At 37.3% G+C, this 17,320-nt stretch overlaps 1 protein-coding gene across 1 annotated transcript; it reads left to right on the top strand.

Moving 5' to 3' along the window:
• The first annotated feature begins 367 nt into the window (after positions 1–367).
• Positions 368–17,127, top strand: LOC128262140 (myb-like protein X). The gene is given in 13 exon segments (XM_052996235.1): positions 368–791; positions 5,041–5,251; positions 5,253–7,544; positions 10,798–10,949; positions 11,013–11,147; positions 11,573–11,830; positions 12,292–12,631; positions 12,692–12,778; positions 13,199–13,349; positions 13,419–13,728; positions 14,225–14,324; positions 15,486–15,629; positions 16,408–17,127. Coding segments are annotated over 12 exon segments (4,449 nt in total). The 5' UTR covers positions 368–791; positions 5,041–5,216; the 3' UTR covers positions 16,853–17,127.
• The last annotated feature ends 193 nt before the right edge of the window (positions 17,128–17,320 follow it).

Genomic DNA, 17,320 nt, shown 5'->3' with positions numbered 1-17,320 from the left:
AGTGGCATCGAAATAGCTTTCTGTTGTGTAAGGAAATAATCAAACTCGAATTATAAAAACAATTAATTCGATTAGCTTTAATTTTGAAAAAACCTATATTAAGCTAGTATTGCCTTTCTCCAGCTGCTGATGCGAAACATATTTGCTCGGCGAATGTTTTTCCACATTTATGGGTCAGCTGTGCCACCAATTCCGCTCCATTGTTTGTGCAACAATTGAGATCTGTTTCGGTTGTTAACCGTTTCCATTTGGCCACTGATCGACGTCGTCGAGTGGGCCGTGGCATAGGCAGCATTTAAATCTATCGATAGCCGAGCGACAGTTTTCCTCGGCAGCAGCACTTTTCCTCGTCCGGATGATCAGATGCTTTTGCAGTCGTGTACCGTTTGCTGAGTCGTTTGGAACGCGAGCGCCGTGTGAGCGCCATTGTGAAAAGTGAAAAGTGAAAAATGGATTTTCCGCCCTGGGCACTAGATGCGCTTGGGCCGCCCGAGCATTTGCCGTCGCTCGTCAGCGATTAACAAGTGTTTTCCCCCAGTTTTCCCCAACCACTCTCCACCAACCTCAACCATTTTGTAGGCGTGGGCCAAGCGGAAATGAGAAAATTTAATTATAACAAATATTAATTGTCATCCTCTGTCAAATCAAATTGAAATTCGTGTGTGTCTGTGTGTCTTAATGTGTAATTGCGTAAATAATCTTTTTAATTAATTACTGTAAATGACTCAAGAAAGTTGAATCTTACCCAAATACGGTCGATATATCGACGTGATAAATAATTCCTTCAAGTTGTAAGTAAGGTAGAGCCTAATGAAAGTGCTTTAATTCATAGAGAAAATTTAATATTTAATTTCAAATAAATAAAACAAAAAAAAAAGGCAAATTAAACAAAAATTACGTAAAATATCAAAGATTAACCTTTAAAAAGCAGTAAGAAATAATGACAACTATTGAAATAATGATTTTCTAAAATCTAACAATAAAGTTTTTATTAATTTTATTTTTAAGAAATAGTGACAATTGGTATAAACCAATTTTTCTAAAATCTTGTGGTGGTTTTGTTTAAAAATGTTCATTAATTTTGCATTTTGTTTGACACCCATTTAAATCTCATCTAAGTAAATCGTTTGTCAAAATTTTAAACAAAAATTTCATTAATAATTTACAAAAATCAAAAAAAAAATCCACGTATTACATATTTATTATTGTTTAGACTTCTGCTAAGATACACACAATTAACTCGCTCAACACCTCAAGGCGGGCATGTCGCAATCAATTTTTGTCGCCTGTCGCATGCTTTAATAGTTTTACTAATTTTGAAATTTATTAGCCCCCCTCGCTGAGCCTTACATATCTGTTTTATGTGTGGTAAACTGTTTTTATCACCTCCACTGCCAGTCAAATGGAAAAGTCGAGCAGTTCAGAGAGCATACTGTGAGATACTGTTTGGAAAATCATCAGCAGCTAAGCAGACAGACAGGCAAAAAATCCAAAGAGCTTGGAAAAATATTAACATTAACCCGTCCCTGGACGACGGCAACTGTGTGGCCGGAATGTTTTGGATCCGCTGCTGCTTGATCTGGCATCAGTCAATGTCAGTTGGCCCAGTGTCAGGTCGACTGTGTGGGCGGCGACAAACAAACAATCAAGCAGGCACTGCCAAAAGCAAAGAACTAAAAATTTAAATGGATAATAGAGAATAAAAGAAAAGTAAATGAAAGGGAAAGTGCTCGCAAGTGTTCAACTGTTGCACCTTGTATGAAAGCTTCTATCTAGGAACATATCCAAAGATAAAGCCAAGAGAAGAATCTTTCCATAATTTTTCCGCCCATGGTGCGTGTCACTCTCAACTAGAAAAATAATTTTCAAGTGGATTTCTGTCTACACGCGTCAAGTATCAAGTGTTTTGTTATGAACCACATTTATATATGGTTAGCAATGAACAGTGCGTTTCATATAGTACCTGTCATTGAATTTCATATGACATAGCTATGTATTAATTTTCTGAAGTTGTTGTAATAGTTGGCTCTTTTGAGAATACTAAATAAATTGTAAAAAACGAATTACGTGAAATTTAATTTTTATTAAAATGCTTTTATGAACCTCATAGATATGAAACGCACTGTACACATCTAAGCGTGTTAATATCTATTGCCATATATTTCCGTCCGATTGCTAACATATGTTCAAACGACGACAAAAGCATGCGAAATATTTATGGCATATTTTGCTTGTGGCATTTTTTTGTCATATTATTTTAATTTCTATTAATTCTCACCGCCGTCGACGCTCGCCAAAAATATAAATATTTTCACACATTTTTTATAAAGAATTCTTTAATGGATTTTATTGACTGAGTTTTTTGGGCCTTTAGGTCGGGGCAATGGCATTGGCCAAGTGCAAAATTTATTATTCATTTATAATTTAAGTATCTTTTATTTTTGTGTGTCTGCTTTGCTTTACGTTCAAAATGTTTATGATTTTTTTGGATTTCTGAACTTGTGCAACAATTGGCAAGATAGAAAATGTAAATTCAACAATGATATATATATATTCTGAGCCATCTGGTTGAAGGCTGTAAACTTGAACGACTTACGAAGTGGGTCAGTGTTTCCTCAAAGAAAATGTAAAGGAAATAATTCAATTTATTTATTTTATTCCTAAATTGAATTTGATCTTCCACCTAAGAATTTCCATTTCATACCCATTATACACGGCTGCATCACTTCCGTTTTTGAATTTCGTGCCAAAAGTAAGAGCGTCATGCACTTGACCAGACCAGAACCGCCAGTTCCTCCGAATTCCCCTTTTCAACCACCTTTTGTTAATATTATATATGTTGATTATTTAGAGGCGTTTGTTTTTTTATCTATTTTTAAAATAAATTCGGGAATATGTGAAAATTGCGCAGCTGACTTTGCCTATATCCAGAATCGCAAATCGTTCTCCGAAACATTAATTTTAACTGTCGGCTTTCCGGGAACTATAAAGATTTGTTTTTTATTGAAAGATATAACTAGATACTTAAGCTTTTTCCATACATATTTTAAATAATTGTTGAATTTTGTTGAAAACAGATTTATAATTTAGAATAAACAGCAAATTAAACTTCCATCTAGATTTCAATAAATACATTAATGCAAATATTTATTCACACAATAAACGGTATAGGCAATTAATTAATTTGTATATCTAGGCTCATTTAACTATAAATCTTCCGAAACATCAATTACAGTGATCTGGCGCCTGATTTCGCCTCTTTTATGGTGACGTCAATGAGAGCCCTACGAGAGCATCTTTTCTGAATAGATATTTTTAGCTATATTTTGCTTGGAAAATCTGCGATTTATTCCGTTTTATTTTATTGCTGCCTATAATTGGTTCGTTTATGTGCGAAATTAAAGAGAGAGCATCCTGAACTTGAAATAGAAGCATTGAAAAAGAGAAAAAAAAGGGGAGTTTTTATATGTAGTATGGTGGAAGTTGTACCAGGATTATGACGTTGTGTTGGGTGCATCGGGATTAGTTTATTTTTAGCCCCTTAGCTGCAATTTGAACTTTGGTTTGAACGGAAAGACCAATGACTAAGGAGTGGCGCTGACTCAAGTGTAGATCTTTAAAGGGCACTGGAAAAAAAAAAACTGAGATGGCAGAGTAACCTTATTTATTTATTTAGCTTGGCATACTTTTAGGAGTTTTATTTAAAAAGTTAAACAGAAATTGAAATTAATATATCATTTAAGGAAAATTAAATACATGATAAATGATGTGAAAGTGTGTCCCACCAAAAATGCTATCAGCAATGGTTAAATTTTAACAGCTCAAATAAAATGGACTCCCCAATTTAGGCAAGCAATGCAGTGAAAATTATTCATCACTTTCCGCTTGGGATTATTCAAATGCTTCACAGCTGTCGAATACCTCAATCGGAGCTCTTGTTGTTGTTGCTCATCGGATGACACATAATGACGCATGGCTTTGGCCACAACAATAGCAATGGGTCGATCGGCTTGCAAACTGGCAAGCTGGCTCCCGCTTTCTATCCATCAATTAATATTCATAAGCAATTATCAAGCTTACCATAAGCATCGTATTTAGTTTTGAGTGCATGTGCGAGTGTGCGTTCTTCTGTAAGATAATTAAAACAAATTATGCCTTGTGCCTATATTTCAAATGTGCACTTAAAATAATTACTTTAAATTAAAATACGAAAATTGAAGTTTATGATTAACAAAATGGAGTTTTAGATGAGCAGCCTTCAAGATTTTTGTTTTATTTTCGAGCACAAATAAAGTGTAAGCTTTAACTTTTATAGGTCCATATACAAAACAAGCTTTTAATATATAAATTCTTTGTACTTAGAATGATTATTTCAAATAAAAACACTATCCAGAAATTGAAATTTATGTTTACAAAAATCGAGTTTTAGATAAGCAGCTTTCCAAGTTTTAAAGCACATTTAAAATTATGTTTTGTAAATCCAAATGAGAATTAAAGTGTTAAAAATAAATATATATTTTTTATGTAACAAAAATTTAAATATTATTAAATATTTATTTATTTGACATGCTAGCACTAAAAATAAAAACTAATTATTTAACGTGATTCCAGTAAAATCAAGTTTTAATACATGTAGTCCCATTTATTTTAATAACTTCGCTATCCAAGTGCTTAGGATAATGGTTGCTTTTAAGTTATTTGCTTAAAAATTATTTTATTTTAACAATTTTTCCGCCAGTGCACTCAGCCGCCTGCTAGTACTCACACACGCCCCAATGTTGTTACTCATATTTGTCCAGCATTGTCATCATCATGATGACGATGTCGTTGATAATCATGATGGCAATGATTATGAAAACAGTCGCATAGCATGGAGTGCCGACTGAGCGACAGTCGCAGTTTATCCGCCGGCCAAGTCGAATCTGTAAATCCGGCATAAAGTGCTTAGCGCGTGCGGGTAAACTTATTAACGCCAATAACTATAATTCGCCAAGTAGAAACAACCGAAACTAATGTAAAATTGTAAAATATTTTCAACAGGTTGAAAGCATTTAAAATACAAAAATATTCGAATTAACAGCAACAAGGCAAACGATTTGTTTATCAAAACGAAAATCATACACACACATAACGAAAACCAAAACGAAAGGGGAATAAATGGATTTAGAAATAGAGGAAAATTCAAATAAAATACAGCATTAAGAGAGCAAGCGAATATGTTTAATTTGCTGCGAAGATCGCGTCGTGGAAAAAACGCACAAAATCGCTGAAGATGAGGAGGACAGGGACAGACCCGTGAGATATAGCCAGATCGGAGCATTATCCGGTGCTCTTAGACAAGAGCAGCAGCAGAAGCAGCCAGCGGAAAGAGCTCGTCGGGCGGTGATCGAAGAGCTGGAGGACTTTGCCAGCGACTTTGACAACGAGATCGAGAACGACCAAGACCAAAACCAAAACCAAAACCAAAACAGCGGCGACGAAGAGCGTTTAAAATTAGCAAAAACAGCTGCTAATGGCCGCTCCGACAATTTGTATATAAATAAAATGGGCAGAGATGCGAGGACGTATTCCTCGGGCGGTGATCGAAATGCGGCTCCCAGCAGCAGTCAAAACGAGGCAGCCAGCGCGATCGCGAGCAAAAGCGTTGGTAATCAGCTAATTGCCACTATCGATGGATCTGCAGACCATCCGCAGTGCATTAAGGAAAACGAATTGCTAAAACGACAATCTCTGATTTCTCTGGGAAGTTTTAAGCTGGTCAACCCTAGAGCAGATAGTCCAGAAAAAGAGCCGCGAAAAGCAAGGAAAACTCTGCAAAAGAGTCGCGATTTTTTAAGCGACATTTTCATGGCGCGTGGTCGAAACCAGCAGCGTCAAAAGCAGCAAATTACCGCCGCTGCTGGCAAGCCAAATAAATCGAATCATAAAAGTAATGCCAAAGACGTAATCGCCGCCGCCGCCGCCGCTGCCGCACAACACCTTGAAACGAACTCCGACCCCGCGCTCGCATCCCCGACTACTTATCAAATGACTTTGGCTAATAATAGTTGCCCAGAGAATAGCGGCCAACAAAAACAAAGAGTGAGCGAAGAGAAAAGTAAGCCAGCTGGAGGGCAGCAGCAAGAGCACAAGAGTTTTCCCGCAGAGAGCACGAACACGAATTTTCCGCCAGAGATCGAGCCGGAAAAAGTGGCGAAAGTCATGCGTTCGTCGTCGTTCATTCAAGCGGCAAACGTTGAGCGGTCAACAGCAATTGCCGAACAGCAGCAGCAGCAGCAACAGCAGCAGCAGCAGCAACAGCAGCCCGGCAATGCAATTGCTGCCCCGCAGCAACATCAAGCGCCACAGCAGCAACATCGGCAATTAAGTGACATAACCATGGGCCAAACCAGTGCCAAACCGAACGAAATCAGTTCGGCGCACAGTTCGCGTTCGAGTACGCCGCGTGAGTTCCGTGAATCGATCGTGAGTACGCCGCCGCCACAGGCCCCGCCCAGACATCAAAAATCGCCGGAAGTGCCTAAGATCACCGTGGAAGATTGCAGTTTTCCCGAGGATGCAACAACCAAATCGCAGGAAATCTACTACGAACTAAATGAGCCCACTGAAGATTCGCTAAATATTGAAGAACTCAATGAGGCGCACATTGAGACCCTAGAAGATGAGGTCTTTGCCTCGGACATACCGGCTACTATATATCAAAACCCAACTAGTCGTCCCTGGACACGCCTCAGTCATGTGAAGCTGGAAAATGTGCAGGAGGAGGCCGAAGAGGAGGATGAAGAGGAGGATCTGGATGATGTGGATGAGGCGGTGGACTTGGAATACGAAAATAACATAGGCCACAATCAGGCGAATGGCAACTCCCGGCAATCGGCCAGTAGCGAAAGGAGTGCCCTCAAAAGTGACTCCAATTTGAGCAGCAGTTATGCAGATTCCGGGATTGGGGATCAAGAATTGAATGCACCTCCGCAGCCACCTCAGCCACCGCCACGCAGCTCCTCGTCGCACATGGCAACCACCGCCCAACACCTGAGCCACCACACCTTCATACGCGATGGCAACTCCACCGACTGCGAGGAGACCTTTCTGCAGTGCGACGAACTCGACGACATTGAGCGTTTCGGCGAGTTCAGCGAGCGTTTGGTATGCATCGAGAGCATCAGTCTGCCGGATGTCGTTGTGGAGTCAACGACCGCCAATGCAGCCACATCAGCAACATCAGCATCGGCATCAGGAACGGCCACAGCACCACCATCAACAGCCACAAATGGTGGCGATTCGCAGATCAACATCAATATTGCCAACGGAGCGGGGGGCAATAGCCTGGGCAATGTCCACTTCATACCCATCCACGTCGAGGGTCGCAGTCACAGTCACAGTCACAGTCACAGTCGGAGTCGCAGCGGCAGTCCCAAACAGCGCAGCAGGGACGACAGTTGCCTCGGCCAGGACATGACGCCCAGCATCGAGATCATCGAGGATGGCAGTGTCCTCAACAAGCCGGTGCGCCAGGAAAGCCCCTTCGACAATCAGGAACTCAGGTGAGAAAACATGCAAGAGTTGGGGTAAAATTATTAAGGAGATGAATGGCAGACACTCCTTTAAATTTATACGATTTTTTCTCATTTTGAATTAACAAATAATCGCAGTAATATTTACCAACTAAAATACAAACGGTTTTCCAAACAGATTAATGACCGACAATCCCTTAATGTTCTAAGATTTTGTATCATTTTAAAATAATAAAGAAACACAGTAATAATCTCAATCAAAAATCAAAAAGATCCGAAAATCAAGAGAGATCAGTTAACCAGAAATAGATTTGTCAAAATCTATTAAAATACAAAAGAGATTAGTAGCAGACACTCTCCTAATTTCTAATGATTTATTATAATTTTTTAATAACAATATAACAACAACAGATAGAAGAACATTGCTTATAAAAGCACAGCAGTATTATTTTTATAATATAGCAAATTTTCTGGAAATTATAATTTATTTTTTTTTAATTTGGTCAATTAAACATGATGTGTTTTATCAATAATACAATCAGGAAATCACAAAGGACAAAGCAACAAAGTTAACCCCATGACGTATGCGTGATATTTGCTAGTTCAAGCAGCTGTGGCATCAAGTACGCCGTATTTATTTAATCGCAAGCGCATGCCAACAATTTCACCATTAACATGGCTAGATGCAGCCAATTTATCTTGATCTTTGTGTCATGGAACATGCCTTGTGATCTGGTTTTCTTACTGGGAAATCCGTCAGCGGAAATTTCCTTCTCATTCGCTTTGTGTGCTTTTTGCCAATTTGACTTGCGTTAAGATTTCCAGTCAGGGACGATTATTTTTAAATTGATCAGAACATATAAATTGTACACAATTTGATGGGTGAAATATTGTGTGGGATATGCCAATCAAAGATGTTTAAAGAACGAATTATGAAAGTCAAAATTCTTAGAAAAAATAACTTCTAAAGTTCAATTGTAAGAACACAAAGTGGGTTTTGTTTGGGAATCATATAAAATCTGTGTTATCTGATGGAAGATGTCAAAACGATTACACACGTTTGTAGTGATCCGATTTGATGGACAATTTCCCTTCACAAAAAATGTCGTGCAAATACCATGTATATATAGAACCAAATTCCTTAGAAAATCCCACTTGTTTTGGCGTTGGGGTCTCTCATTACGTATACGCAGTGTGAAAGGTGGCATTGTTTGGCCTTCGCCAATATGACAGATTATGACAGCCGTGCGGCAAGTGTCTCATAGCCAAATGGCGACAATTATTTCGACAATTTATATTTATGTAAACTGTGTTCCGTTTTAAATAATAAACATAAGATTTGTGTTCAAAATCAGTTGAACAGTTGAACGGTGGCAAAAATAAATTCACTTCGTCATTTCTCGTTTAGCTTTCTTCCTCTTTATTTGCAATTTTTGTTGGCAACATGTTGGCCATTTCCCACGCTTGTTTTTTGCATACTCTGGCAGGGGGTATATCGTATATATTTGAATTTTTGTGGGCTTATGGACATTCCGTTCTAATATATTGTAATTATATGTTAAGATCATTTGATTATATTGTATAACCTTTAATTAAAAATTGAAGTTTAATCGCGTTTTTTTACGTTACCTTGCCATTTTCAATTTTGTTTTTATTTTTTAAAACCGTTTGTCAAGAGCATCCCTACCATCGACTTATCCAAAATAAAGAATTTTTTTGCTTCAATCATATTCTCTCATGTGCATAGAACACGATCTGGCTGCTCTAGTTTTATTCGCCTTGCTTATTTTAGGCGTAGTGCAAAAAGACGAAGCGTAAATTTTGAAACATTCATATTTAGAGCAAGCTGGTGAGGAAATGGATAAGACGGGGGAGTGCACTTGTGGAATTTTATTTGGGTTGTACTTGATTTTGGTGGATAATTGATTGGACAGACGGGTGGAGCATCCTCCACTTGACTGGGCCTGGCCAGCATTGAAAGATTGTTTATTCCGCCGGCACATGCGGCGTATGCGTAATTTGCCTCGAATAACTAATGGGCAACTTTCCCGAAGCTTCGACCGCTGTTTCCTTCTCTTCATCACCCCTTGTTTATCTAATCCAATTTAATTATCAACTTGGGCATAAACAACGAAAGAATTTAAGCTACCAACTATACATTCGCCTCGGAAAGTTCACAGGCACCGCCAGAGATGCTCTTGCCAAGAATAATTGAAATAACTTTCAATCTAAGTACATGAGTTGCATCTGTCCTTTGTATATTTATCTCATAGCCACTATCTCTCTCTCTAAATCTCTGTCTATCTTTATCTCCGACTGTCTCTAGAGACAAACTAGAAACGCGTGTCACAAAATTTGATAAATGTGCATTGTCTATTCCAAACATATGGGCGCAAAATGCTGACGGTGCAGGAAATAATTTGTAACACTAATTAAAAATGTTATTACAATTATAACACACATTAGTAAATATATGAATATTTTTATATTAATATTATTTACATATCTGTGCTGCTGTTACTTGTTTATATAAATGTATAAGCCTAAATTTATTTAACAATATTCGTCATATCTGATTAATACATCCCCATAATTTAAAACCGAAATGAGGATATCTTTTAGATACTTTCTTTAACCATAATTAAGCATAAAACATAATTATCAGTTTGACACTATCGAAACGCACTGTATCTTCTATAGAGAGCGACTGAGAGTTGGCAAAATGCGCGAACAAAAACAGCGGAAAAACGTTGATTTAAAAATAAACTTTGCGCATTTTCGCAGCCACCAAGAATCGACTAGGATAAATTCAATTAAAACGTATTTCATTTTTGCGTTGAAAAGCCAAAACAAAACAAAGCACAGTCCAATAATACATATTATATAAAAGTGTATCTGTATCTTTGTCTCTAGCTATATCTGCACAAATTGTATCTCAACAAATTATGGTTGAGGAAGACGTTGTGGCCAGTGTTTTTACACCTCATTCACATTTAACGAGCTTTTCCATTCAAATTACGTCAGGCCGATGTCTAGCTATAGGTATATTCGCTGGGACGATAATATCAAATAATAATAATTATTTTTCTGCGGTTTTACTTTTATATTTATTTATACTGTCCGTGCTGCGTGCGCGGAACACGTTTGTGATTCATTTTGTTTGTGTTGGGGATTATTCGGTGACAAGATTTGTTTGAAATATCCGTCTGACAGTTGAGCTGATCTGTCTAGGGATTTATGATTCTATTTCGAATATTACTCATCCGGATACTCGCATTCCCAGAAAGGAGCTAAAACAGCAGAAAGCTCGATTTGCCAGCCAATTGGATGAGGCCCACAAGAATGCCAATCAACTGGAGGTCAAAGTTGGAGATATGCAGTTCAAGATTCAGCAACTGGAACAGGAATTGTCTATTAAGCAGTGGAATGTGGAAAGTAAGGATAACTAAATAATAACAATTTTAAAAACCATCTTAATTTATTTATTTTTCTCTGCAGGACTTCAGGGTGAACTGAGTGCTGCCCACAAGGACGATGAGTATGTGCGAAAAAAGCTCAAACTTTTGGAGGATGAAAAGGTCCACTTACGGCACAAATACAGCGAAAATCAAGATGAATTCCAGATCAAATACAGTCAGTATAGTAGTAATAATATTATTGTCATCAAAAACTAATGTCCAAAATATGTTTTTAAAATTAAAATTTAAGTCTGCTGCCTGATTTCAGTATTTAGGTGAAATATATAAAGTCTATAGCAAAGTTTTTCAAAATTTAAAGTGCATTTTTATGTCGGCATTTATTAAGTAATTATTTTTAATTTGTAAATACAATTCTACAATTTGTATTAGCTGCTTTGGATGTCGTACAATAAAAGTCAATTTGTAAGGATCATTATCTAAGAATTTATCAAATCAGCTTTTAAAATTATGTAATTAAATAGTTTTAAATGTGAAACTCATTTTAAATAAACGACTTTCGATTTTGAAGGCATTTTCTTAAATTCTTTTTGTATCATCTTATAAACATTTTTATAATTTTTTTTCTTATTTCTTTTGTAGACGAACTCGAAGCTCAGTATACCGAACTAACCGAGAAGTACAAAGTGACTCAGAGCCTGGCCAAGGGCTTGCAAACCCAGTTGGCCTGTGCCCAAGTCGAGGCTGAGGAATGGCGCCAGCAGGTGGAGAAGATCCGAGCGGAGCTGGAGGACCAGATACGCATCCTGAAAAACGCGCTCGACAATTCTGAAGCAGAGCGCAAGATCTGCGAGGACAAATGGCAAAAGGAGTTCGAAATGCTCAGGACACACAATCGAGGTGAGATTTATTTGCGTGTCTAAATTCTTTATGAAAAACAAAATCGGTAATACGAACCCAATTCTTAACTTCTTAAAATACAAGATATATTCTAAATGCTATATTATTTGTTTATAAATTTGATTTGTTTTACATTCGTTAATTTTTGTTTTCAAATTTTTCTTGCTTATAGAAAATGTACAATTTATTTCATTTTTATAATGTAAACAGCGAATTTTTGATGACATTTGATGACTAACCGTTTTGATAAAAATTAATAACGTTAAAAAATCTATAATTGTGCTGATCGCATATTTATCATATTTATAAGGCGAATAGTGAATTTTTAAGAATAGTTTAGTTTAGTTTCGTTAGTGTTTGTATTTAAATGCTTCTTTTTTTTATTAAAAAAAGCAATTCAAGTCATTTTTAATAATGCATTTTTTGATTGTTTTTTAAAATCCTTGACCTTATATTTGTAGAACGCGAGGAATCGCTGATGACGGACTGCGAGTGGCAACTGCGGCAGATGCAGCGGCAGTGCAAGGACAAGATGGACAAATCGAACTACGAGCGAAAGCAGGCATCCGCGAAGGCGGAGGAGCTGGAACTGGAGTTGCAGTCCCGCCGGAAGGAATCCGAGCTGCTGCGCACCTGCCAGGCGCAGGTGAACTCGCTGAGGGGCGTGGTCAGCGAACAGGAGCAGTCCATCCAAACGCTAATGGATCGCATCGAGAACCTGAAGGCGGATCTGCAGTCGGCCAATGAGAATCTCGAGGCGCAGATCGAGGCGGTGCATAAGATCAAATATCAGTGTGATAAGTGGGTATATCTGGGTATGATAACAATGAATTTCTCAATTTATAAACATCATTTTTAAAGTGCCATCTATGACAAGGAGCGTCAAATGATCTACAAAATCGATGAGGTGCGCAACGAGGCGGCCGCCTTCTGGGAAAACAAACTTTAGTGAGTATAATTTTCTTACACTGATACAAAATTGGTATAGTAAATGTAAATATCAGACTATTGAATTCAAAATTGTATATATTATATTTAAATTAAATATTAAAATATATTATTAAATACAGTGCATTTAAATTTCAGGATTTAATATTAAAACAATTTAAGTTATGTGAAAAATGTAAGATTTAAAATAGTTCCTGTTTTATTTAAATGTTTTTTATTTGAGTTAAATATGAAATGAATTGAAATTAAATTTTACTTTATTAAAATCCGTTCTAAAAATAGTCAACTGGTAAATAAAATTGTAATATTTTCATATAAAAAATAATTTTAATTAGTTTAAATATGAAAATATTGCAGTTTTAATTTAAATTGAGTTCAGTGTTCCAGATTTATTTTTCATCATATTTTATACACCCACAGCACAGAGATGACAAGACTGACAAATGAACTGGAGTCCGTGTATGTGGACGAGCGCCGGGATGCATTGGATAAACTGCAGAACGAGCACATCGAGGAGTTGCGGGCACTGACCAATCGATACACATCCAACGAGGAGGAACTGCGAACTGAAGTAACTATTTAAGCCCTGCAAAAACCCCCAATATATATTAATTAATATTTTATATAAAATCCCCTTTAGATCGAGGATCTGCACGAAAGCCTGGAGCTGAAGAAACAGGATTTCCTCAGCCTGCGTGAGCGTTCCGACAATGCCCTTCTGCAGACCCGCATGCATTTGGACAAAGCGGATCGCGAGTACCAAAATGCCATGAGCCGCGAGGAGGATCGTCGTCTGGAGCTGGAGGAACGCCTTAAAAAGGAGTTCGAAGCGGAGAAGGCCGAGATGGAGGAGAAGTTCCGGGAGCGACTTGGCCAGGTGAAGGAGGAGTTCGCCAAGGAGCTGCAGCTCTCCACGCAGGACATGGTCGACTCGCATCGCAAGGAGCTGGGTGAGTCTTGGGAGAAATAAGTTGGATCCAACTGGAATAGAATAGAAATGTTTAAAATATATTAAAAATATATCACCAAAAATTATATTATCCAACATTATATTTATTGGTTATTACAAATTTATATTATGAAAATTTGTAAGAATTTAATAATTTCGTCGTAGATAATAAATTTGTGACACCTTTTAGAGCGTTTAAAAATCGAAATATCACCAAATGAGGTTACTTAGTTAATGTTTTGTATTTTAGTTTAGTTGCTGGTGTTCTCTGCTGTACAATACGTTCATAGTAAGAGTTTATCTAACTATCAACTCTTAGCTATGTAATTTCTTTAAAATTTTTTATTTTATTGAATGTTAACTTTTTACAAAACCTTACATTTTACATTGAGAAATAGGTCCTTTATGATTGAAATTTTTCTTTTTGTAGTTTATTTAAATTACGATTCGGTTTAACAAACCATTATATAATATTTATTTGCCTTCAACCAACACAGACTCTCAAAAGGCCAAGTTGCAGGCGGAGAGGGATGAGGCGCTGCAGGAACTTGTGGAACGACATCGCGCGAAAATGGCCGCTGCCGATGAACGAATCAAGTGAGTGTTTGGCCAGCATGCCCCGCCCTATAGATATAATTACCTCTAAGTACCAATACCACTGCTCCCTACTAAATTGCCCGACGACCATTGGCTTGCATTGAATGTCTGCATTCCTACTCATTTGTCACCTTTGAGGCCCTGAACTCGATTCATTATCATTTGAACTTGTTTTCTGTTTCTTTCGTTTCACATTTTATTCATTGGAACAGCATGGATCAGCATTTAGGGCGATCGACAAGCTCTCCGGCCCTGTGGGCGTTGGCCAAGGGGGCGTGGCCGTATATGCCCACCCTATATGTTCTATATCTGACCATGTCGCCGCTGATCGCCATTGCATGCTTAGTGTTCAATATTGTCGCTGTGCTCTATATCAAATACCGTCACCTCTTAGTGCGCCAATAATAAATTATATCCCCTGTTAAAGCTTGATTTGGTCCTTAACTTAGAAAGAAGGGTCTTCTGGAAATCTCTACGGGATTAAAAACATTGGCTTGGGTTTATGAAAATGGGTAAAAGTAAAACCTTACTTCTTAGAAGTGCCATTAAAATGACATAAAATTAGTTTTAATATTCATTTTAATTTATTTACTAACACTTAAATACTGTTAAAAAATGGGTTTTCAAGTCAATTTGTGTTACATTAAAAACAAATAATGCTTAACTTAAAAAAATTGTACAGTTCACAAATGTATAAATAAACACATATTTGAAACTTAATCATTTTACAAAAAATTATTTATTTTTTAACACCTACTTAATGTTCTTATTTAATTTCCATAAAAGACAACCACTAGATTAAATTATTATATTGGTTTACATTTGATTAAGCTGCTGTCAATTTATGTTTATTTATTTTGTTTTATAATAGTTGTTGTTTTAGCGTAGAAGGCCATATGTTAATGTTTTTAATCTGTAGGGTATTCCAAAACCTGCAAACAAATATATATATTTCTGGAATGCAGCTTGTCAAACTCTGCCCTTTCGGAAAGATTCTCTTAATATTTTCTTTCTTTTTCTTGCTATATGTGTGTATCCACCTCTGCCCACTCTATATAACCTGAATAACCCAAAACCCGATTCCGAATCCGAATCCGAATCCGAACCCAATATTCGCAACCGCATCCGCATCGGCATCCGCATCCGCATCCGCATCCGCAGCGATGTAGAACTTCGGCACCAGCGTAATCTCAAGGACCTGAAGGCGGCCTACGATGCCGAAAAGGCGGCGCTGGACAAGCGCGACATCAGCAACGCCAACGAGATCGAGCAGCTGCACCGCAAGTGCCGCTGCCTGACCAACCTGTAAGTGCCTCCCCACCGAAAACCAACCCACCCACATCTGCGTATTCAAGTTCTTAATTTCATAAAATAGTATACTATTCCTGTTGTATACTATAGTTAATAATAAAACATTTTTCAAATTAATCTTTAGATCGAAACTTATCATGTGTTATTTATACTTTTCAAATTGCAGCCATTTTACATTTAAATACCAATATTTATAAAAACTTATTTATGACTTATTTCATTAACTAAAATAATTTGATTTATTTTAAATGTAAAAAATTGGCTTTTATAATTGTGTACAACTTTTCTGTCAGTCTATCATTTAGTTAGCATAATAGATGACCCCATAAAGAAATAAAAAACTACTAATAACAAATCCTTATGGTTCTTGATTAGCCAATTATTTTTCAAATTATAATTATCTACAATGGATGAAACTTTTTTTTTGAGACTTTAGGAATAAATTTATTTAAATTTATTTTTAAATAAAATACATTAAACTCGCTTGCCCAAAAATTGGGATATAGAATCACAAAATCTCATATATAAAATATAATTAATGTATTATTATTTCAGTTGCTATAATTTTTATTAAATCTGTTAGAAAAATGGATTTAAGAACTTGAGCGAATCTCTTTAAACCTATATACCCCCTTTACTTTCCTTAATTTTGCTTGTCCGTGTTGTGGGATGTTGTACGCTAAGTCAGTATCCAGTATCCAGTATCCAGTTTAAAATATCCTTCCTCCCGAAACCTATGACTACAATTTTCTGAAAACCCATTAATCCACAGGTTCGAGGAGATGAGGATGCGATACGAAAGGCGGGACCCGCGAGCCGAGGATCTGCGTGAGATTTCCGAGCTGAGGACTCGATGCGAAAGCCAGGAGCGCGATTTGTATGTGCTCACCGATCGCCTGCGGGAAATGCAGATTCAAATGTCCGAGATGCAGCAAAATGATGACAATCGCAAAGGGGGCGGGAAATCGGTGAAGAAACCGCCGCCCAAATCGATAGCCACCAATTGTGACGTCATTTACGAGGAAAACGAAGAGCGGGAATCCCCGGAGCAGGAAAATGGGGAAAACTCCTCCCGCGGAGATGATGACGATGACGACGAAGAGGAGGAGGAAATCGAACAGGAGCCCAGCGATACAGAGTCGAATCACACGATCGAAGTCAATGGAAAATCAGATCGGATCAACGAGGATGACGCCCATCTGATCACAGCCGTGTGATTTGTAATCCCGTCTATATCCTTCAAATTTGTGGCTGTATTTTTACGTGATCCCCAGGAGTGGATGTTCCTGGATCAAGGACTTGCGATCCCGATTGCTTTGGTGCCCAACGTGCTGCCCTCTGTATCGCAGGATACGGAAATCAACCCAATCAAAACAAAACAAAAACGCTCAAAGCTTGAACTCATAAAAATTGTAAATGAAATTTCTGAATTGGTTTTTGAAACCTCAAAAAAAAAGAACGAAATAAATGTAAATATTTTTAACTAAAACAATTAAAATTTCTTCTCTGTGGTCCCTTTAAATTTCTAGAAAATCGGATGTAGAAATGATTTATTTTCAAACAGTTGCCAATCCCACTGTATATGTACATATTTTTATGTAATTTTACATGTCGCTGCCCAAACATTACTTGAATTCGACATTCCTTGCAAACCCAGCGCAACGTTGGCAGCCCTATAGTCCCAC

Source organism: Drosophila gunungcola, chromosome 3R (genome assembly GCF_025200985.1).
Source record: "Drosophila gunungcola strain Sukarami chromosome 3R, Dgunungcola_SK_2, whole genome shotgun sequence".
NCBI classification, from domain to species: Eukaryota; Metazoa; Arthropoda; class Insecta; order Diptera; family Drosophilidae; genus Drosophila; species Drosophila gunungcola.
This window is presented reverse-complemented; position numbering and strand designations above follow the sequence as displayed.